Consider the following 23,634-nt stretch of genomic DNA (forward strand, 5'->3'; position numbering starts at 1 on the left):
TAGAGAAGTGAGAGGGAATGAAAGAGCAGACTATTTGACTGTAAAGGCTAAAGGACAGCCGTCAATAAATTTGGATAACACGAACCCTTTTGGGATGAAAGAGCCCTAGCAGAGGGCGTAGGCGACGAACGCACTTGTAACGCACGCAGGGACTGAGATCTGTTTTAGGCTGCCTGACTTAAATACGTTTCTGCTGGCGGAGGTCCAGGAGATCACGGAAATCGTGAGGTGGAGTGGTATAGGTGGTGTGGTGTTGTAGGGGTGGTGTTGGTGATGTGGTGTTGGTGGTGTGGTGTGGTGTTGGTGGTGTGGTGTTGGTGATGTGGTGTTGGTGGTCTGGTGTTAGTGGTGTGGTGTTGGTGGTGTGGTGTTGGTGGTATGGTGTTGGTGGTGTGGTGTTGGTCGTGTGGTGTTGGTGGTGTTAGTGGTGTGGTGTTGTGGTGTTGGTGGTGTGGTGTTGGTGGTCTGGTGTTAGTGATGTGGTGTTGGTTGTGTGGTGTTGGTGGTGTGGTGTTGGTGGTGTGGTGTTGGTGGTGTGGTGAGGTGTGGTGTCGATGTCCTCGAGTGTACATATCTTTACGGACATGGCGGAGATCCGGTAGATCACGGAATGCGCGAGGTGGAGTGGTGTGGTGTTGGTGGTGTGGTGTTGGTGGTGTGGTGTTGGTGGTGTGGTGTTGGTGGTGTGGGGTGGTGTGGTGTTTGTGGTGTGGTGTTGGTGGTGTTGCTGGAGTGTTGTTAGTGGTGTGGTGTTGGTGGTGTGGTGTTGGTGGTGTGGTGTTGGTGGTGTGGTGTTGGTGGTGTTGGTGGTGTGGTGTTGGTGGTATGGTGTTGTTGTTGTAGTAGCAGTGTGTGGTACACGAAGGCGGCAGCCCTTGCCGATGAAGGAATTCATAGGGTCAATCCGGAACATACAACCGGCTGCCATGGGATTGGCTGCATGTGGTGTTGGTGGTGTGATGTTAGTGAAGTGGTGTTAGTGGTGTGGTGTTGGTGGCGTGGTGTTTGTGGTGTGGTGTTAGTGGTGTGGTGTTGGTGGTGTGGTGGTGTTGGTGGTCTGGTGTCGATGTCCTCGAGTGTACATATATTTAAGGGCAGTAAACTGGCTATCAGGGCAATAACAACCAGGACAGCAAGGTCACGAATGGTTTTGGAGAGACAAAAGGAGATTAACGCCATCTTGAGAATGGTACGATCCACATCATTTTGGTGCCGGGCCGTAGTTGAGTAAGGGGGGATGAAAAACTAGACGAATTGGCAGTGAAGGCCAGAGTACTGGCGTGAAAAAACTTGGTTAACCCAAAGCCTTTTTAGGGTCGACGTAGTCCGAGTTAAGGACGTGGGTTACGAACGCCAATTTATCCTTTTGGTACGGTGTGGGCAACGAATGCCCATTTAAACTTTTGGAACAGCGTGGGCTACGAACGCCCCTTTAACCTTGTGGAACAGCGAAACAGTCGGTAAGGCGACGAAAATCCTATGGTGAAATCCATATTGTGAGAAGACGAGGCTATTGCTGAATGAAAGTAAGCAGGAGGTCAATATAGCTTTCGGTATCATAAGAGGACACGGGCTCACTTATGCAAAATCGGTGCGGCAAGTGATTGTATGTGTGGGGCATGTAAGGAATGTAGGGCATGTGGGGAATTTATTTCATGTGGGGAAGATGATGAGACATTGCAGCATTTTCTATGTCATTGCCCGGCTTTCGCGGCTAACAGACACCGGTAATTAGGTGGGGACACAATAGTAGACATGATACAACTTAGGGGTGTGGTAAGGCTGACAACTCTGTGAAAAATCATAACTTAAAACATAATACGGTCCTGCTGGCGAAGATCATTGAATGCGTGGGGTGGTGTGGTGTTGGTGGTGTGCTGTCGATGTCCTCGAGTGTATGGATCCTCGAATAAATTCCTATGTTTACAATAAATAATTGTTATTGACATGGTTTAGACCTGTTTCTTCTCTTCCACATCGTATATGGTTGCTACATCAAACCAATATTGTTATGAGGTTAACTCGGGCAATATTTTCTTCATAGAAAGCTATCATGTCCTTATAAACAAAACACAAGCCATAAAAACAGTACAGTCGATTGATGTTTTCAAACGAAAAACTAATTTCCATAAATCTGTTTTCCATAGCCTATAATCCCCAAAAGTTTCCATCTCTAGCTGCCATTCCCAACACACTTTCCGAAACGCATACTTTTCCTCAAAAAATGCTCTCAGGGCCATGACAATTTCTCGAAATTTTCTACGTATGTATATGCGAAATAAAAGACGGAAACAATTTTGTATCTTCATTTGAATTGTTTGTTGTCCCTTGAGAGTTAAGAATGAAAATCCGGATGCTATTCTACTTAAATCGACAAGGAGCAAGTAAACTACCATCTGGGTATAAATGTTTGCACAGGTAAAGCAACCCAAAAGGAGGTTGGCACAGGAAACGGAAATGTTTTGGCTTAAATTTAAAGTGCAATAAAAAAAAAACGAAACACGAAATCTTCCAACCCCTTTAGACCCATTTGCCTACATCCCATATGTTTTTTTGTTTTTCTTTGCCAAAGAGAAGGAAAAGCGAAACAACTTAAAGCCATCATTTATTTATGCAATTTAACGCCCACGTTCCAAATTAAGTACGTGGTGGTACACATAGGTAAACGATGTGGAGACACAATTGGCGGAGTCAAGCCTACGCCCCAGAATACAAGTGCAATTGCCCGTTGTCTTTCATGGCCATGATTTAATGGCACACATATTTGGTAACAACAATTTTGGATGTGACTCAATTCCCATTTCTTCGTTGGCTGGGCTGTCCCAATGACATATGCTTGGGTTTCATGCAGCCTTGCCAAGGAGAAACTAAAAAAAAGAGTCCTTATATGATAAAAGCAACGTAAAAGGTATTGGCTTTGTTAAACGCTTACTTGGCAAATGCCTTTTGCACCATGAGCTAAAGGAAGTTTGTTGCATTTTCTTGCAGTTTTGCTTTCGACCTTCAGTTGGCATTTGCCAAAAAGATCGCTATCGAAAACCCCTTGGAAATGCTTCGTTGGCAAAATTAGAAATACGTTTCGCTTTCCCCCCATCTTCAGAAGATGGCATTGAAAAAATTGCAAATATATTGGGTTTCCTGCTTCTACGATGCTTTATGTGTTTCCATATGGTGTTGCGATTTGTTCTGCTGGCTTATCGACTTCAAGTTTAGTGTCATTGTAAAATCTCTTTGGTTAGAACAAAACAAGAGAATAGGTATCAAATAAGAACGGTGTCAATTCATCCCATGGTTATATTGCCATTTTTTTTGAACTTAGCACTTTGTTGTGAGCGATTTAAATAAGTGTCACTATTTTATGTGCTCGATAGTAAATTTGAAAAGTTTCGCAGGGCTTTCGAGTAAGTAGACGGTTTTTTTTCAAATAAAATGCAAAATAACATTTTGTATGGAAAAATGTTGGTCACAGGTGGTAGTTTGATAGATTTAACTTCAAATAAGCAAAAGAGTGCTAAGTTCGGCCTGGCCGAATCTTATATACCCTTCACCAAAGGGTACATAAGATTGGCGCCAGACAAGGAACCAGATAGTCTTCCTCTTTCTGTAGTAACGCCGGAAATATGCCATCAGGTCCGGGTGACTTAAATGGTGTTAAGCTCCTCAAGGATTCCTTCTCCATAAATTCCGTTATTGTAAACCTTCGATCAACGTAATTATTCCAAGATTTCGGTGACTCCGTGAGTCCCGTCGTATCCTATGGAAAATGGGTTTTCATCAAAAGCCTCAACATGTTCTCCGTTGTCTCTACTCTGATAATCTGATATAGCTGCCATATAAACCGATCTCGGGTCTTGCCTTCTTGAGACTTTACGCTTTCCTTCTTGAGATCCGAGATCGGTTTATATGGCAGCTATATCAGATTATCAGAGCAGAGACAACGGAGGACATGTTGAGGCTTTTGATGAAAACCCATTTTCCACAGGATACGACGGGACTCACGGAGACACCGAAATCTTGGAATAATGACGTTGATCGAAGGTTCATAATCACGAAATTTATGGTGAAGCAATCCTTGAGGAGCTTCAAACCATTTAAGTCACCCGGACCTGATGGAAAATTTCCGGCGTTACAACAGAAAGAGGCAGACTATCTGGTGCCTTGTCTGGCCAAAATTTTCACAGCGTGCCTAGGACTTTCATATACTCCGAAAGCCTGGCGGGAGGCAAGGGTGATGTTTATACCTAAGCCCGGCAAGACAAGTTATGCGACACCAAAGGCCTACAGACCCTTAAGCCTTACGTCCTTTCTACTCAAAACCATGGAACGTATTGTGGACACCATGATAAAGAGTATGACATCCAGCGAACTGCTCAAATACAAACAGCATGCCTATGTCAAGGGAAGGTCGGCAGGGACTGCCCTGCACGAGGTTGTACATAAAATAAAATAATCGTAAAATTTCAAATTTTGCAAATTTTCCCCATGAACATTCCTCTATGGAATAGGGGCAAACTTCTCACACATCAATGAGTGCATTCCGATTCAAGTTTAAGCTCAATGATAAGAGGCCTCCTTTTTATAGCCGAGTCCGAACGGCGTGCCGCAGTGCGACACCTCTTTGGAGAGAAGTTTTACATGGCATAGTACCTCACAAATGATGCCAGCATTAGGAGGGCACAACAACCGCTGAAAAATTTTCTGATGGTCTCGCCAGGATTCGAACCCAGGCGTTCAGCGTCATAGGCAGACATGCTAACCTCTGCGCTACGGTGGCCTCCATGCATTGACATCGAGGGGGCTTTTAACAATGTACGGAGCGACACACTGATCCAATCCTTAGACCAGAACCGGGTGGACCCGGTCCTTAGAGACTGGATAAACCATATGCTAAGGAAGAGGTGGATAAATTGTGTGCCTAATGGCATAAATATAAGGGAGAAAATGGCACAGGGCACGCCACAGGGGGCCATTTTAACGCCACTCCTATGGGTGATCACCATAAATGACTGAGGAGGGATTTGAACCTGTCTCCTACGCAGACGATGTTATAATACTTTTAAGAGCTAAGGATCCAAACGAGCTATGCAGAAGGCCCGAAAGGGTCTTGGATATGGCATATGACTGGGCTAGACCCAGAGGTCTCAATGTTAACCCAGAGAAGACAGAAATATGCCTGTTCACGAGGAAGACGAGGGTGGGCCAATTTAACGCACCACGTTTCCGCAATTAGACGATTTCGATATCTGACAAGGTCAAATACTTAGTTGTGATCTTGGACAGGAAACAGAATTGGAAGTGTCACATTCAGGAGCGCACTGAGAAGGCACGCAAATGTTAGGCACTATGTAGATGGGCCTTAGGCTCGAAATGGGGCCTGAATCCGAGAATAGTCCTCAGGCTCTACAGGAGCATGATTAGACCAATACTTGCTTGCGCCTCAGCAGTTTGGTGGACTGGTATGGAGAAAAAAATGCAACTCAAGGACCATTTAAACAGGTTCAGAGAACATGTTGCCTTGGCATAGGTGGAGCGATGAGGATCACGCCCACTAGGGCACTGGAGTTTATTCTAGATATCCGTCCCATTGACATACAGATTAAGTGTGAGGCAGCCACTAAGGCTATGAGACTTAAGGCGATGGGAGAATGGATTGAGGATGGGAGCAGCTCATACCATCGCGGTATAATCGAGGCGACGAAAGGAAACCTAAAAGGAAGTGGAGATGTTAACGATCAGATACCTAAAATGAACCTTGAAGTCGAGTGCGACGCACTGCTGCCAGTGGCACAGTCTTGGATTGACGAAACCCTAGTATTGCCATCTGGAAGATCATGTTACACGGATGGATCGAAAGCTAGAGGACAGAGTGGGCCGGGGGGTTTACATTGAGAACCCAGGGACTGAGATAAGGGCAATAACAAACAGGACGGTAAGATTCCGAACAGTCTGGCAGAGATTAACACCTTCTCTGAGTATGGCACAATCCGCATCCATTGGGTGCCGGGCCATAGTGAAGTAAGGGGAAATGAAAAGGCAGACGATTTGGCGGTGAAGGCCAGTATTGCCATCTGGAAGATCATGTTACACAGATGGATCAAAGCTAGAGGACAGAGTGGGCCTGGGGGTCTACATTGAGAACCCAGGGTCTGAGATCTGTTTTAGATTGCCTGACCATAAAACGATCCTGCAGGCGAAGATCCGGGCGATCACGGAATGCGTGAAATGGTGTGGTGCTAACGTGAGGACGTCGAGTGTGAACATCTTTAACGACAATAAAATTGCCATAAGGGCTATAACAACCAGGACGGTAAGGTCCTGCAGTGTAAGAGGGGGATTAACGCCTTCTCTGAGGATGGGAAAATCCGAATCGTTTAGGAGCCGGGCCAAAACGGAGTAAGGGGAAATGAAAGGGCAGACGATTTGTCAGTGAAGGCAAAGGCTTCGGTTAACCCGAAGCCTTTCGGGTCGACGCAGTCCGAGTTAAGGGAGTGGGCGACGAATGCGCATGCAACCCAGTGGAACAGCGAAACGGCCGGTAGGACGGCGAAAATCCTATGGGGTGATCCAGATTGTGAGAAGACGAGGCTATTACTGAAAGGAAGCAAGAAGGAGGTCAGTATAGCTATTGGTATCATAACGGGACACATAGAACTACGAGATCACTTTGGTAAAATGGGTGCGGCAAGTGATAGCATGTGTACGGCATGCGGGGAAGCTAATGAGACGTTTGAGCCTTTTCTCTCTCATTGCCCGGCTTTCGCTTCTAACAAATACCGGTACTTAGGTGGAGACACAATATCAGACATGAACCAACTTAGGGGAGTGACATTGAGTAAAACTAAGGATTTTGTAAGTTGCACGGAATTCCTAACTTAAAATTTTCTTTTTAGAGGTTACTTTATAGTTTTTAGAGCGCACAACAAGCCGATTACTGGCTTAGGCGTATGTCCATAGTGGCATGGGGCGGATTAATATCTGCACCCTATTTTCAACCTAACCTAACCTATTGGAAGTTGTGACAAAATGATGTGTGCAAAATTTCAGCCAAATCAGATAAGAAATGCGCTCTCTAGAAGCTCAAGTAGCCAATCGGGAGAACGGGTTATATGGCAGCTACATTAGGTTATGAAGCGATCTGAATCATACTTAGCGCTTATACACTTGAAAGTTATACCAGAATGACACGTGCGAAATTTCAGCCAAATCCGATAGGAATTGCGCCCTCTAGAGGCTCAAGAAGTCAAGATCCGAGATTGGTTTATCTGGCAGCTATACCAAAACATGGATCGATGTGGCCTACTCGCAATTCCAACTGACCTACACTAATAAGAAATATGTGGGCAAACTTTCAAGCTTTACTCCTTCGGAAGTAAGCGTGCTTTCGACTGACAAACAGACGGACCGGAAGACGGATGGACGCACGGGTCTTGACTTCTTGAGCCACTAGAGGGCGGAATTCTTATCAGATTGGAATGAATTTTTGCACGACGTGTTTTTCTATAATATCCAACAAGTGTGCCAAATAAGGTTCAAATCGGTTCATAACCTGATATAGCTGCCATATAAACCGATCTTAGGTCTTGATTTCCTGAGCCTCTCGAGGGCGCAATTCTCATCCGATTTGGTTGAAATTTTGCACGACGTGTTTTTCTATAATATCCAACAACTGTGCCAAATAAGGTTCAAATCGGTTCATAACCTGATATATCTGCCATATAAACCGATCTTAGGTCTTGACTTCTTGAGCCTCTAGAGGGCGCAATTCTCATCCGTTTTGGCTGAAATTTTGCACGACGTGTTTTGTTATGATATTCAAGAACAGTGCCAAATAAGGTTCAAATCGGTTCATAACCTGATATAGCTGCCATATAAACCGATCTGGGATCTTGACTTCTTGAGCCTCTAGAGGTCGCAATTATTATCCGATTTGCCTGAAAATTTGTGCGACGGATCCTATCATTAAATTGTGGTCCGAACCGGACCATATCTTGATATCGCTCTAATAGCAGAGCAAATCTTTTCTTTTATCCTATTTTTGCTTAAGAAGAGATGCCGGAAAAAGAACTCCACCAATGCGATCCATGGTGGAGGGTATATGAGATTCGGCCCGATCGAATTTAGCACGCTTTTACTTGTTATACCCTACACCACCACTATGGAACAGGGTTTTAAAGGTTTGTGCATTTGTTTGCAACGCTAAGAAGTAGAAGAGCTAGACCCATTGATATGTATAACGGTCGGCTTAGTATCACTTCCTGATTCGATCTAGCCATGTCCGTCTGTCTGTCTGTCCATGTATTCTTATGATCAGATACAGGTCACAGGACGCGTTTATTGTCTGATTGTCTTGGAAATTTGCACATGTCACTTCTTTGACCCAAGGACGAACGCTATTTATTTTGAAAAAAATCGGTTCAGATTTAGATATAGCTTCCATATATATCTTTCATCCGATATGGCCTTTTAAGGCTGTAGAAGCCACAATTTTGGTCCGATATTTACAATATTTGGCATGAGATGTTTTATTCAATGTCCTCACATGTATGCAAAATTTCATAGAAATCAATTCAGATTTAGATATAGCTCCCATATATATCTTTCATCCGATATGGACGATATATTTTGTCCTTACCGCATTTAATTAATCCTCTAATTATGAGTTCCCTTACCCACGTATTGACAGGACTATCTGTAATATTAAACTTTCGAAGTGTTGCCAACAGTGTAACAAAATGAATATACCTTCCATTCGATAGTGTAGCATGGAAGAATGGACTGTTGTTTTTTTTTTTTTTCATCAGAAAAACAGATAGATTTTGGAAATACCAAATAGCAAACGTCGGTTGAGCTCAGGTGATTTATTTTGCTGCCACATTCAAGGTAAAACTCCGGAAATACAATCACATTTGAAGATAAGCTTGATTTTATGTCATACTCGTTAGCTAGCTCCGCTCATCTTACCTTGAAGGTGGCTTGGATGATGTAATGGCACACAATAAGGATATCTAGATGCAAATGTGGCACTCAGGGAGTTCTTGCTCACTTTTCGTTTGTGTTTATGTCTCCTACCTTCTCCTGTTTCCAAAAATGTTGGTCCCCCAACGCAAAGTAAGAAAGTAGTTTGAAATAATCCTAAAAGCTTTTTGTTCAATGTGTAATCCTACTTTTGCCTTGCTTTGACCACTAAAGGCTAAGGGCGCCAAAGATAATGCGGATAACGGAAAACTATGTGGAAAATAAATTGCCCTTAAGCCATCACAAAAAATTGATGAGAGTTTAATCTCTGTGAGAGAGAGAGAGAGCTTGTGTGTGTTGGGCAAACTTTGCTGAAAAAACATGAAAGGATATATTGTGAAAATTTTACTTTAGCATCATATGTATCTTGGGATTTCCCATTGACTGTCATGAGTCATGACATGTTGAAATAAGGCTTTGTGACTTTTTGTTTGCATGAAATGGGTCATCTCAACAGTTAGTAAATCACAAGGGAATAGATGAAGAATTTTAGAAAATATCATAGATAAGTGGAACTAGGTTTCCGAAAACTATTTTTGTATTTCTATGTAATAGATAATTGAATTTATTGTCTCTTTTTGTTTATTTCAGTTAAGACCATGATCTAAAGCAATTTGGTCATACTGGGCTGACTAACAACTGGTAAGTTGATAAATTAATCGAATATTTTAAGCAGGAACACAACTCACTGTCCCAAATTGCGGCGACATCGGACAATAAATGCGCTTTTTATGGCCCCAATATCTAAAACCGAGAGGTCGGTCTATATGGCAGCTATACCCAAATCTGGAGTGATCTGTGCCATAATGCAGAAGTATGTCAAGGGGCTTAACCTTACTCTTTACTTTACCTTAATTGGCAATGACAGAATATTTGTTCCACTAGCCGAACGTAGAATCGCGTTCCAAGCGCCGCGATGGTATGCGCTCATTTTAAAATCTCTGACACCAAGTTTCGAGGTATCTTCCACCACTTGATCTTTCCATCGGGCTTTTAGTCTTCCCGGTTTGCGTATATCACTGTGTTTGCCTTTAAAAGACTTCTTTGCTGGAGCTTTTTCATCCATTCTGACAACATGACCTAGCCAACGCAGCCGTTATATTTTGAAGCGTGTAACTATGCTATCGTCGTCATACAGCTTATACAGCTCGTGGTTCGTACGTCGCCTATATTCTCCATTAACGCAAACTGGTCCATATATTTTTCGAAAAATCTTTCTCTCAAATACATCAAATACTCCAAGTACTGCCTCATCTGCTTTCACAAGTACCCATGCTTCAGAACCATATAACAGCACGGGTAGTATCAGTGTCTTGTATAGTGTAATCCTCGTCTGTGGAGAGGTGACCTTGTTTCTATACTGGATACTTAATCCAAAGTATCATCTGTTTGCCTGTATTATTCTTCGCTTTATCTCAAAACTGGTGTCATTCGGTTTGCTTACGGCGGTGCCGAGGTAGGTAAAGTTACTGACTGTCTCAAATTTGTGGTTCCCAACTTTCTCCATTTTCTTTATCTGCTCGGTTGTGCAAGGCTTTTTGGGAGTTGAAACTATCCATTTCGTCTTATCTCCATTTACTGCTAGACCCATTTTCACTGACTCTCTTTTGATTCTTTCAAAGGCTGCAGTTACTTCTTCCGGTGACCGACCAATGATATCAATGTCGTCGGCATAGGCGAGTAGCATGTGTTCTCTCGTGTTTAGTGTGCCATATCTATTCACATCTGCATCTCGTATAATCTTCTGCAGCAGGATATTAAAGAGATCACACGATAGGCTGTCTCCTTGTCTGAAACCTCGTTTGGTATTAAATGGTTCGGAGAGATTATTTCCTATTCTTACTGAGGGACGCGTATCAGCAAGTGTCATCCTGCAGAGGCTTATTAAACTCAGACATTGCTTGAAATACTCTTGAACGTAAAGGGGTATCGAAGGCGGCTGGCTTTGTAGTCAACAAAGAGATGGTAGGTGTTGATTTGTTCTTCTGGGGTCTTTTCCAGGATTTGGCGCAGTGTGAATATCTGGTCCAGGGTGGATTTACCAGGTCTAAAGCCGCATTGAAAGGGACCAATTATCTCATTGACTTTAGGTTTTAATCGTTCACACAGTACACTCGAGAGTATCTTGTATGCGATGGGGAGGAGACTTATTCCTCTGTAGTTGGCACATTGCGTCTTGTCCCCTTTCTTGTGTACGAAACATAGTATGCTGAGGTTCCAATCAACGGGTATGCGTTCTTCTAGCCAGATTGCTCAAATAAGCTGATGCATACGCCTTATCAGCGTGTCGCCTCCGGTCATAAATAGTTCAGCGGGTAACCCATAGGCTCCTGCTGCCTTGTTGTTCTTTAGTCGGGTCACCTCATTCTGACTATTGTCTCATTGACTTTTGATTTTAATCTTTCTCACAGTACGCTCTGGAGTATCTTGTATGCGATGGGTAGTAGACTTTTTCCTCTGTAGTTGGCACATTGCGTCTTGTCTCCTTTCTTGTGTACGCGACATAGTATGCTGAGGTTCCAATCATCGGGTATGCGTTCTTCTAGCCAGATTGCTCAGAAAAGGTGATGCATTCGCCTTATCAGCGTGTCGCCTGTGGTCTTAAATAGTTCAGCGGGTAACCCTTCGGCTCCTGCTGCCTTGTTGTTCTTCAGTCGGGTCACTGCAGCTCATTCTGACTAGGAGGTAAACATTCTATACCATCATCAGGGATTGGTTCTGCGGTATCCTCTTCGCCGCCAACATCGGACACTAGAAGTTGGGTAAAATGTTCTCTCCATATCCTCAGCATGTTATCTTTGTCAGTTACCAGATTTCCTTATTTGCCTCTGCAGGAGGAGGTGCCCGCACCAAAGCCATCGGATTGATGTTTAATTCTTTGGTAGAATTTTCGGACTTCATTCTGACTCCTGTACATCTCAATTCGCTAGCACTCACGTCTTTCCATTTCCTTTTTCTTTCTGCGGTAAAGACGTTTCTCATCTCTCCTTTTATCCCCATACCTCTCCTTCATCTACTGATTGCAGGGCTACTGATTGCAGGGATGCTCTATATGCCGCATTCTTGGCTTCAGTATCATCTCGACACTCTTGGTTGTACCATGGGTTTCTTGGAGGAAGCTTTCGGTACCCAAGTACGGATTTCGGGGCATTTTCCAAAGAGAGGGTAATATTGGGTTGCTCAAAAAGTAATTGCGGATTTTTTTAAAAGAAAGTAAATGCATTTTTAATAAAACTTAGAATGAACTTTAATCAAATATACTTTTTTTGCACTTTTTTTCTAAAGCAAGCTAAAAGTAACAGCTGATAACTGACAGAAGAAAGAATGCAATTACAGAGTCACAAGCTGTGAAAAAATTTGTCAACGCCGACTATATGAAAAATCCGCAATTACTTTTTGGGCAACCCAATAGTTTGCCACTGCGCCATTATATTATCGGAACAAGGAGTGCTTTCATCAATCAGTTGGGTTAGTCGAGTGAAGTATGCCGCTGCCATTTGTTGTGTTTGCAGCTTTTCAATGTCCAGCTTCCGCGCAGTGTCAGATCTTACTTTCTCGCCATGTTCAAACGGGTGCGAACCTTTGCTGCAGCAAGGTAATAATCCGAATCTATATTCGGTCCACGGATCGATCGTACATCTAACACGCTGGATGAATGCCTTCCATCTATCACAACGTGATCAATTTGATCTCTCGTGTTTTGATCGGGTGACAGCCATGTAACTTTGTGAATATTTTTATGTTGAAATCTGGTGCTACTTAATACCAATCTTTCGAAATCTTTCAGTCTCAACCCATTACTGGACGTTATCTCGTGGAGGCTAAACTTTCCGACTGTTGGACCAAGAATGTCTTTCTTCCCTATCTTCGCATTAAAATCTCCCAGAACGATTTTAATATCATGGGCGGGGCAGCGGTCATATTCTCTCTCTAGGCGCTCGAAGAAAATATCCTTGGTCTGCTCGTCCTTGTCTTCCGTCGGGGCATGGGTGCACATAAGGCTGATGTTGAAGAATTTGGCTTTTATGCGGATTGTGGCTAGCCTCTCATCCACCGGAGTAAAGCTGGAGATAAGGTGATTCAGTCTCCGACTAACCACAAATCCATAGCCAAATTCATGCCGCGTGTTATGGCAGCTATAGTAAAGTTAGTCACCGTTTGGTGTTGTAGTGACGCCATTCCCAGTCCATCGCACTTTCTGTAAGGCGGTGCCTTGTACTTCTCTTATATCTCTTATATAGTCGACGTTGACAAATTTTTTCACAGCTTGTGACTCTGTAATTGCATTCTTTCTTCTGTCAGTTATCAGCTATTACTTTTAGCTTGCCTTAGAAAAAAAGTGTAAAAAAAGTATATTTGATTAAAGTTCATTCTAAGTTTTATTAAAAATGCATTTACTTTCTTTTAAAAAATCCGCAATTACTTTTTGGGCAACCCAATACATCCGCCAGCGCATATACTGCACCTTCTCTATAGAGAGTGCGGACATTCCAGGTGCAGATCCGAAAATCATGGTCCTTTTTTCGCTTGGGTGAGTTGTCAACGTTTGGGGGGTCCGTTTTTACTATTCCTTTGTTTCCCATAGTAGTTCTCATAGTTTTCCGGGGGCGGATTACTGGCCCAGCGCCCCAAACGCATGGGTTTTGTGGGATTGCACACGTATCCCTCGTTGTGGCGAGCCGCTTGCTCCAAAATCCGACACTCGCCGCCAGCCGCCCCTATCCTGGGAACAGATGCTGATGTTGGCCATTGGTTATTTGAAGGCGCCAATAACTCGCCTTGTCATCTCGAGTATCATTGGCACTCAGTATATAATTAAGAGCCAATGCCACCTGACTCCTCACTGCAACTCTCCTCTCAAAAATCGCTGACTGCCCGCGGCCGCATTTGCAGCTACTCCGCATAAAAATTGATCTTTCCACCATCTGCAACCTGTGAACGGCCCCGGTAGCTATCAGCTAAGCTTCCCGTAATAACTATGGACACCACACAAGTCGGAGCTCAAAGTTCCAGCCTGTGTGGTGCTCATAGTTATCCCGTATCGGCCGGATTGTTTAATAGCCCATCTGAAAACATCCGCCAAGATCCATCAACATTGATTCAGAATAAGATTTAACTCCCACTTTGTACTTATAGGGTAGATGTAGGGTATTATACAGCCGGCACCGCCCGACTTTTGCCTTTCCTTACTGGTTTTTCGTTAGAGAATGTGTTTTTAAACAACTTTGCTTTATAGAAACTTCTCTCTTAGCAAAAACCAAGCAGAACATCTCTATGCTACTTGGTTGTTACATTCGTAGCCATAAGTGTCGCTAGCAGTAGCAAGGTAATATATTCCACTGCACCATGGTGACCCCTCAATACTTTCAAATTTACGACTTCTATTTTTCTCTATTTTACTCAACTGGGTCTTCAAAATTTACAACTCACTTTAGCTATTGCTACCGACTACAAATTTAAAAACAGCACATTTTATATGTCACATTTTTCCTTAGAGTCCCTTAAACAAAATACAATCATGTGGTGTGTTGAGTGGAGTGCAGGTTCTATGCTTGATGTTCTGCCCTACTTAACCAACTTGGTTGGCTGGTTGGTTGCTGGCTTTCTTGCTTGGTCTACCATGGCAATTTGTACTTTCGAAATGTTTTTTTCCTTTCAATTGTTTCAAGTTTTTCCTGCCACGTACAACTTTAAAGTATGCCCCACCGGTTGCTAGTGAGAAATCCTACTCACCGAGTATGGGGTGTAAAGAAAATCGATATGTTTTCAAACATATCCTAGTTAGAGCTCTGGAAGGCTTGTGTGGCTTTTAGACAGTTTTCAGTTGAAATTTTTGTGTAGTTGAGTTAGTGTTTGAAAAAATTCTTCTGGGCTTGGGTATGTGTCTGCGTAAACTTCCGTTTTTATGGCAAAGGGAAGCACTAAACCGGTGAAAATGTTGAGAAACTTTATGTCTTGCTTCATTGGCCTATTCGCGAAATGGCCGCGCATAAACGCATGTGTTTTAATGCCTCTTAGCATGACATGGGTAGTACGGCATTTGATGGGGCCATTTTTTTTTTCCTTGAATACATGCGAAACTGATATCGTTACATTTCTTGTAACAGTTTTTTGGCAGCACTTTAAAGGCATTAAATTGTTGACCAAGAGGAAGGAGAAGCACAATTAGTTGTTTTAATATACCTTAGTCTGAATTATTGGGTTGCCCAAAAAGTAATTGCGGATTTTTTAAAAGAAAGTAAATGCATTCTTAATAAAACTTAGAACGAACTTTAATTAAATATACTTTTTTACACTTTTTTTCTAAAGCAAGCTAAAAGTAACAGCTGATAACTAACAGAAGAAAGAATGGAATTACAGAGTCACAAGCTGTGAAAAAATTTGTCAACGCCGACTATATGAAAAATCCGCAATTACTTTTTGGGCAACCCATAGAATATGATAACAATGTTAAAAAATTTTACTTAAAAAGCCGCAGTGGCCTAAAGGGGATCATGTCGAAATGTGATCCCATGGGCTAGAGTCCAGGCGACAATATCAGGACTCTAACTCGTGCATTCAACTTCACAGGCCATACTTGGTTTGTATGTTGCAGACCATAGTGGAAGTCATTGAGCCAAATTTCCGCCAAATCGGATAAAAATCGGGAGATCGGTTTATATGGGAGCTAAATCAGGTTATAAACCTGATTTAGACCATACTTGTTGGAAGTCATAACAAAAGACTTCGTGCCAAATTTTAGCCAAATTGGATAAGAATTGCGCCCTCCAAAGGCTGAAGAATTCAAGATCCCAGTTTGGCTTATATGGCAGCTATAACAGGTTAATAACCGATTTGAACCATACTTGGCACAGTTGTTGAAAGTCTTAACAAAACACCTGGCACCCGGCACGGGATAGCTGTGAGAACCACACAGGCTGGAACATTGCACACAAATTTGGTTAGTGTTAATTGCTATCACGAAAAGCTTAGCTGCAAGCTACTTAGCGCGTTCATAGGTTGCATATAGTGGGCTTGCTGCAACGGCAATCGCGGACAATCATCGGTATCGAGAGGAGAGTCTTAGCGAGAGGCCGGGCGGCAAAGGCTTTTGCTCAAATTCTCGATATGACAAGGCGCGTTATTGAAGCTTTTAAATAACCAATGACCACCCCATTCCCGCGGCGATCGGTCTTTTGGACCAGAACGAGCTTGCTAACCTACAGGAGCTTGACATGGATGGCCACCTCTACATGAAAGCGTGGATACAATAACAACAACAACCAACCGACCTGCACTGATAAGAAGCATTTGTGCAATATTTCAAGTGCCTAGTTTTATTCCTTCGAAAGCTAGCGTGCTTTTGACAGACGAACAGACTGACGGACGAACAAACGGACAGACAGACGGACAGAAATGTCTCTGCATAAGTGAGCTCGTAATCTTATACGTCCTGTTATGATACCAAAGGCTATACATATCTTCTTCTTCCTTCCTTCGGATCTCTCCATAGGATTGTCGTCATCCTGCCGTCAGTTTTGCTGTTCCACAGTGTTACAACGTCAACGCCCTTAACTTGGACTACTTTGCCATGAAAGTCTTTGGATAAACAAAGTTTATTGACGGCATTCCTCTGGCCCTTACTGCCAAGTCGCCTGTTTTCCCCCTATTCCGCAATTACCTGATACTCCAACAATGCAAGTCGTGCCATCCTCAAATAAGGCGTTAATCTTCTTACATTTCACTTCATACACGAAAAGTTACCTCGAACAAGTAAAAGGCATTAAGTTCGGCCAGTCCGAACTTTGGATACCCACCACCTCGTGTATGTGAATGCATTATTTATGCCCCCATAGCAGTTATATACAAATGTGGTCTGATTTGAAACAAATTCGGCACGGACTTTGAGTGGTCTAATAAATACAAGTAGCTGTTCAATTTTGGTTCAACAAGGACTTAAATCGGGAGATCGGTCTATATAGCAGCTATATCCAAATCTGGAATAATCTGGGTCAAATTGCAGAAAGTTTGTCGAAAGGCTTAACACAACTCATTGTCCTAGATATAAGCGAAATCGGACAATAAATGCGCCTTTTATGATCCCACACCTTAAATCGAGAGACTGGTCTATATGTCAGCTATATCCAAATCTGGACTGATCTGGGTCAAATTGAAGTAGGATGTCGAGTGGCCTAACACAACTCTCAAATTTCGGCAAAATCGGCCAAAAAATGCGTTTTGTTTGGGCTTAAGACCTTAAATCGGCAGAGCGGTCTATATGTTGACTATATCAAGATATAGTCCGGGATAGCTTATCTTCGAAATTAACCTGCTAATGGACAAAAAAAAAAAAACATGAATCGTCTTACAAACGAATAACGCCAGCAAATTATTAAATTTTATTATCAAAATTGCCTGCTCTGTTAAGAAAGTTCATCGCGTGCTTCTTCCATTTTAAGACGAAGCTCATGTTTGGCTCAATAGGTATGTAAACAAGCAGAATTATCGATTTTGGAGTAAAGATCAGCCAGAAGCATTGCAAGAGCTACCAATGCATCCAAAAAAAGTCACAGTTTGATGCAGTTTATGGGCTGGTGGCATCATTGGACCGTACTTCTTCAAAGATGATCGTAACATAACTGTGAATGGTGAGCCCTATCGTGAGATGATATCCAACTTTTTTTACCCAAAATGCAAGAGCATGACATCGCATGTGATTTCAACAAGACGGAGCCACATGTCACACAGTACAAGTAACAATGGACTTATTGAGAGGCGAGTTCGGTGAACATTTAATTTCACGTTCGGGATCGATCAATTGGCCGCGATTTAACGCCTTCAGACTATTTTTATACCTACCACCGAAGGATGGAGGTATATTCATTTTGTCATTCCGTTTGCAACACATCGAAATATCCATTACTGACCCTATAAAGTATATATATATTCTTGACCAGCGTTAAAATCTAAGACGATCTAGCCATGTCCGTCCGTCTGTCTGTTGAAATCACGATTCAGTCTTCAAAAATAGAGATATTGAGCTGAAACCTTGCACAGACTCCTTTTTTTGTCCCTAAGCAGGTTCGAAGATGGGCTATATCGGACTATATCTTGATATAGCCCCCATATAGACCGATCCGCCAATTCGGGGTCTAAGGCCCGTAAAAGCCACATTTATTATCCGATTTTGCTGAAATTTGGGACAGTGAGTTGTCTTAGGCCTTCGACATCCTCCGTCAATTTGGCTCAGATCGGTCCAGATTTGGATATAGCTGCCATATAGACCGATCGTCCGATTTAGGGTCTTAGGCCCATAAAAGACGCATTTATTGTCTGATGTCTCCGAAATTTGGGATAGTGAGTTGTCTTAGGCCCTTCGACATCCTCCGTCAATTTGGCTCAGATCGGTCCAGATTTGGATATAGCTGCCATATAGACCGATCTCTCGGTTTTAGGTTTTGGGGCCATAAAAAGCGCATTTATTGTCCGATGTCGCCGCAATTTGGGACAGTGAGTTGTGTTAGGCCCTTCGACATCCTTCGTCAATTTGGCCCAGATCGGTTCAGATTTGGATATAGCTGCCATATAGACCGATCCTCCGATATAGGGTCTTAGGCCCATAAAAGACGCATTTATTGTCCGATGTCTCCGAAATTTGGGACAGTGAGTTGTGTTAGGCCCTTCGACATCCTTTGCCCATTGAGATACTTCTGCATTATGGCACAGATCGGTCCAGATTTGGATATAGCTGCCATATAGACCGATCTCTTGGTTTTAGGGTTTGGAGCCATAAAAAGCGCATTTATTGTCCGATGTCTTCGCAATTTGGGACAGTGGGTTGTGTTAGGCCCTTCGACATCCTTCTTCAATTTCACTCAGGTGAAATGATTTGGATATAGATTTGGATTTGGATATTGATTTGAATATATAGACCGATCTCTCGGTTTAATGTTTTGCGGCTCCAAAAATGGTGCATTTATTATGCGATTTAATTGAAATTTGACACATTGACTTATGATAGGCTTTTCGACATCCATGTTGTATATGGTTCAGATCGGTTTATTTTTAGATATAGTTACTAAAAAGACCAATATTTTAAACACAATTGAACAATGACTTGTACTTATTTGTATTTGGTCCAAATCGGTTCATATTTCGATATCATTGCTATGGGACATAAGGTATGCAACTGTCACCGGATTTTGATGAAAGGTGATTTACATATATACCCGAGGTGGTGGGTATCCAAAGTTCGGCCCGGCCGAACTTAACGCCTTTTTACTTGTTTGATTTTTTTTGTGGGTCTATGTTAAGGCTCATGTCTATACAGACAAGTCCGCTTCAATTAACGCATTAGAAGACAATATTGAAACGGTATCGTGGGATACCAGCCGAAATGTTGGAAAGAGTATGCCAACATTGAACTAAGCGGATGGACCTTTTGAGGTCCATTCACTGTCAACATTTTCGTGAAATAATCTTTATACATTAATTTATATGGACCGTATTATCGATTCAAATGAAGATTTCATGCATTTTTTTGAATTTTAAGTGTTTTTATTTGAAAAACTTTCCTATAGCTCTTAAAAAATCGTATTTTAGTATTTTAGTTTCTGCCATACTATCGGAAAAGAGTGCTTAATATGGTACATCAGTAGTTAGTAGATCCTGAAACCATGGTTCCTGTCCGGCTGAGGCCCCGTGTGGGCTCATCGTGGTGTTTCCAAAGTAACAGCAGTTAAGTTATTTAACTTTTAAAAGTCATTAATTCGTGAGAACTAGCCTTTAGGGTCTTATCTCAAATAATTCCCTGTTATATTGCAATAGTTGCTATAGGGCTATAGATCCATTTTCGATGTGTTACAGAAGAGATGAGGGAATTACTATACTTTACATTCTATGGTGGTGAGTATAACGATATATCAGAGTACCTTCTTCCTCTTCACAAAGAAGATCCGCATTCGTGGCCTCACATTACACTGCCTATCAATACATATTCCTCTTTAGTTGTACCTCCAACTCTCAAACTCTTTGCATGTCCCCTGATAACCTTTTGGTGTATGTATACCTTATCTTACACAAGTAATTATAGGTGAAGGTAAAATGCTAATGAAGTCCCAAACACCTGCAAGTGACTCACACAAGCCAACTGAACACTTCATTGTACCTCTCTGGTGATTTCCTTAGTTTCTGCTCGTTGGCATTTGTGTTAGATTTTTCCAAAGTGTAATATAATTAAATTAATTAATATTTAAGTGCAAGCAAAGCTCACATTGCAACGGTTCCAAGGGTTGGCAAGGAGAGCTTTCATAAACATGCAATCTTTGAGCATAACGGAAACTTGTGGACTATGCTTATGTTAGAGGAGAATTACTTTTCATTTGAGCACAAGCTGATTATGATTACTCAGTATTCTATGAATATTCCAAACGTTGCAGTAATTTGCATTAATTTTAGTTAAGAATTTTAAATTAAAGCAACCAGAATAACTGCCACTAGAGGGTTGAAGAAATTTATTGATTTTAAAATTGGCCTACCTTGCGACTTATTTGAGCTTTGGCATCGTTTATTCCAATATGTCAAGCATACAGTCCATTGTATGTCGTAGAGCAGCTTTGACACATAATATTGAGTTGCCCAAAAAGTAATTGCGGATTTTTCATATAGTCGGCGTTGACAAATTTTTTCACAGCTTGTGACTTTGTAATTGCATTATTTCTTCTGTCAGTTATCAGCTGTCACTTTTAGCTTGCTTTAGAAAAAAAGTATAAAAAAAGTATATTTGATTAAAGTTCATTCTTAGTTTTATTAAAAATGCATTTACTTTCTTTTAAAAAATCCGCAATTACTTTTTGGGCAACCCAATATTTTGAAATAAATATCTTATTGCAATCGACATGATATTTATAGAGCAAAATCTGTTAAATTGAACTATTTCCAGCCACACATTGTTACAAACAGACGATGTTCACATATATTGCTGTAGATTGCTGCGAATGCAAATAAAATTTAATTTAAATTTTTCATACTGATTTTATAAAAATTTTCCATAATAATTCGATATCAGCTTATGATTTACAATTGCAAACTAAATAACAATTTTTTTAACCAAATTTGAATCTTCACATTAAACTCATTGTAAATTCTGTCAATGAAAGCGAATTTGATTGCGGTGTACACATTCCATGGTGTTTAAATATTTTCCAAAATAAGTGGATTTTTGTTTGTATATGCAACTTACAATAAATAATTAAATTTGGCATCAGTTGAAATGTTGCTTTTGACTTGAAATATTTAAACTGAAAGCAAAAAAGCGATATATAATCAATACCAGTACATGTGGGTATAGCATTATGCAAAACCAAACGGTATTGGAGTTGGGGAAACCATGATTAAGAGTAGGACATTCAGCGAACTGCTCAAATATAAGCAGCATGCCTATGTCAACGGAAAGACGGTAGAGACTAACCCGCAAAAGTTTGAGCATAAAAAAGTAAAAACGAGTTAAGTTCGCATGGACCGAACTTTGGATACCCACCACCTCGGGTGTATATGTAAACCACCTTTCGTCATAATGCGATTAAAAATGCATAAAAGATGTCGAAGGGCCTAACTTAACTTACTGTCCCAAATTTCGGCGAAATCGGACAATAAATGCGCTCTTTATGGTCCCAAAACCCTAAATCGAGAGATCGGTCTACATGGCAGCTATATCCAAATCAACACCGATCGACGCCAAATTGAAAAGAGATGCTGAAGGGCCTAACACAACTCACAGTCCCAAATTTTGGCGACATCCGATAATAAATGCGCTTTTTATGGCCCCAAAACCTTAAATCGAGAGATCGGTCTATATGGCTGCTATATTTAAATCTAGACCGATCTGGGCCAAATTGAGGAAGGACGTCGAAGAGCCTAACACAACTCACTGTCCCGAATTTCGGCGAAATCGGACAATAAATGCGCTTTTTATGGCCCCAAAACCTTAAATCGAGAGATCGAGGTCTATATGGCAGCTATATCCAAATCTGGTCTGATTTGGGCCAAGTAGCAAAAAAATTTCGTAGAGCCTAACGTAACTCACTGTCCCAAATTTTGGCGAAATCTGACAATAAATGCGCCTTTTATGGGCCCTAAACCTTAAATCGAGAGATCAGTCTATATGGCAGCTATATCCAAATTTAGACCGATTTGAGCCAAATTACCGAAGGATGTCCATGAGCCTAACGCAACTCACTGTCCCAAATTTCAGCAAAATCGGATAATAAATGTGACTTTTATGGGCCTAAGACCCTAAATCGGAGGATCGATCCAATATATGGCAGCTATATCCAAATCTGGACCGATCTGACCCAAATTGACGAAGGATGTCGGAAGGCCTAACACATTTCACTGTCCGAGTTTTTGGCAAAATCGGAAAATAAATGTGCCTTTTATGGTCCTAAGACCCTAAATCGGAGGATCGGTGTATATGGCAGCTATATCCAAATCTGGCCCGATCTGAGCCAAATTGCCAAAGGATATCGAACGGTCTAACACAACTCCCTGTCCAAAATTTCAGCAAAATCGGATAATAAATTGTGGCTTTTATTGGCCTTAGACCCTAAATGAGCGGATCGGTTTATATGGGGGCTATATCAAGATATAGTCCGATATAGCCCATCTCCGAACTTAACCTGCTTATGGACAAATAAAAGAATCTGTGCCAAGTTGCAGCTCAATATCTCTATTTTTGAAGACTGTAACGCAATTTCAACAGACAGACGGACGGACATGTCTAGATCGTCTTAGATTTTTACGCTGATCAAGAATATATATATACTTTATAGGGTCGGAAATGGATATTTCGATGTGTTGCAAACGAAATGACAAAATGAAGATACCCCCATCCTTCGGTGGTGGGTATAAAAATCAGGTTGATACTTTGTGGGTCTTATGATATAAAGATAAGGGAGAAAGTGGGACAGCGCACGTCACTGGAAGTCAACCCATTACTGGACGTTATCTCGTGGAGGCTTAACTTTCCGGTTCATTACCTGATATAGCTCTCACATAAACCGATCTCGGATATTGACTTCTTGAGCCACTACAGGACGCAGTTTTTATCCGATTAAGCTGAAATTTTGCATGACGTGTTTTGTTATGACTTCCAATAACTGTGCTAAGCATGGCTCAAATCTGTTCATAATTTGATATAATTGTCATATAAACCGATCTCTGATCTTGACTTCTTGAGCCGCTAGAGGGCGTAATTATTATACGATTTGCCTGAAATTTTGCATATAGTGTTTTGGTTTGACTATAAATAACAGTAGCAAATATTCAAATCGGTTCATAACCTGATATAGCAATCACATAAACCGATCTCGGATCTTGACTTCTTGAGCCGCTAGAGGGCACAATTATTATCAGATTTGGCTGAAATTTTGCATGAAATATTTTGGTTTGACCATCAACAACTGTGTCAAGTATGGCCTAAATTCGGTCCCCACATGATATGCTCCCATATAAACCGATCTTGGTTCTTCACGTCTTGAGCCGCTAGAGGGCGCAATTATTATTAGATTTGGCTGAAATTTTGCATGAAGTGTTTTGGTTGGACCATCAACAACTGTGTCAAGTATGGCCCAAATTCGGTCC

General features: G+C 41.7%; 2 protein-coding genes across 2 annotated transcripts in view; one reads left to right on the forward strand and one right to left on the reverse strand.

Moving 5' to 3' along the window:
* Nucleotides 1-212: 212 nt before the first annotated feature.
* Nucleotides 213-572, reverse strand: LOC131996899 (uncharacterized histidine-rich protein DDB_G0274557-like). Its single transcript, XM_059367093.1, has one exon. It carries the CDS (start codon nt 570-572, stop codon nt 213-215), a length of 360 nt encoding a protein of 119 aa, XP_059223076.1.
* A 9,038-nt stretch (nt 573-9,610) lies between these two features.
* Nucleotides 9,611-23,634, forward strand: part of LOC106084839 (uncharacterized) — a 299,433-nt gene continuing 285,409 nt past the window's right edge. The window contains exon 1 of the mRNA XM_059366723.1: nt 9,611-9,657. The gene's annotated coding sequence lies outside the window, so the exon portion shown is untranslated. The remainder of the gene's footprint in view (nt 9,658-23,634) is intronic.

This window comes from Stomoxys calcitrans, chromosome 4 (assembly GCF_963082655.1).
Source record: "Stomoxys calcitrans chromosome 4, idStoCalc2.1, whole genome shotgun sequence".
NCBI classification, from domain to species: domain Eukaryota; kingdom Metazoa; phylum Arthropoda; class Insecta; order Diptera; family Muscidae; genus Stomoxys; species Stomoxys calcitrans.

Bases quoted from the DNA above. Each gene is read 5' to 3' on its own strand.
- LOC131996899 (XM_059367093.1), bottom strand. From the start codon at position 572: ATGTACACTCGAGGACATCGACACCACACCTCACCACACCACCAACAC.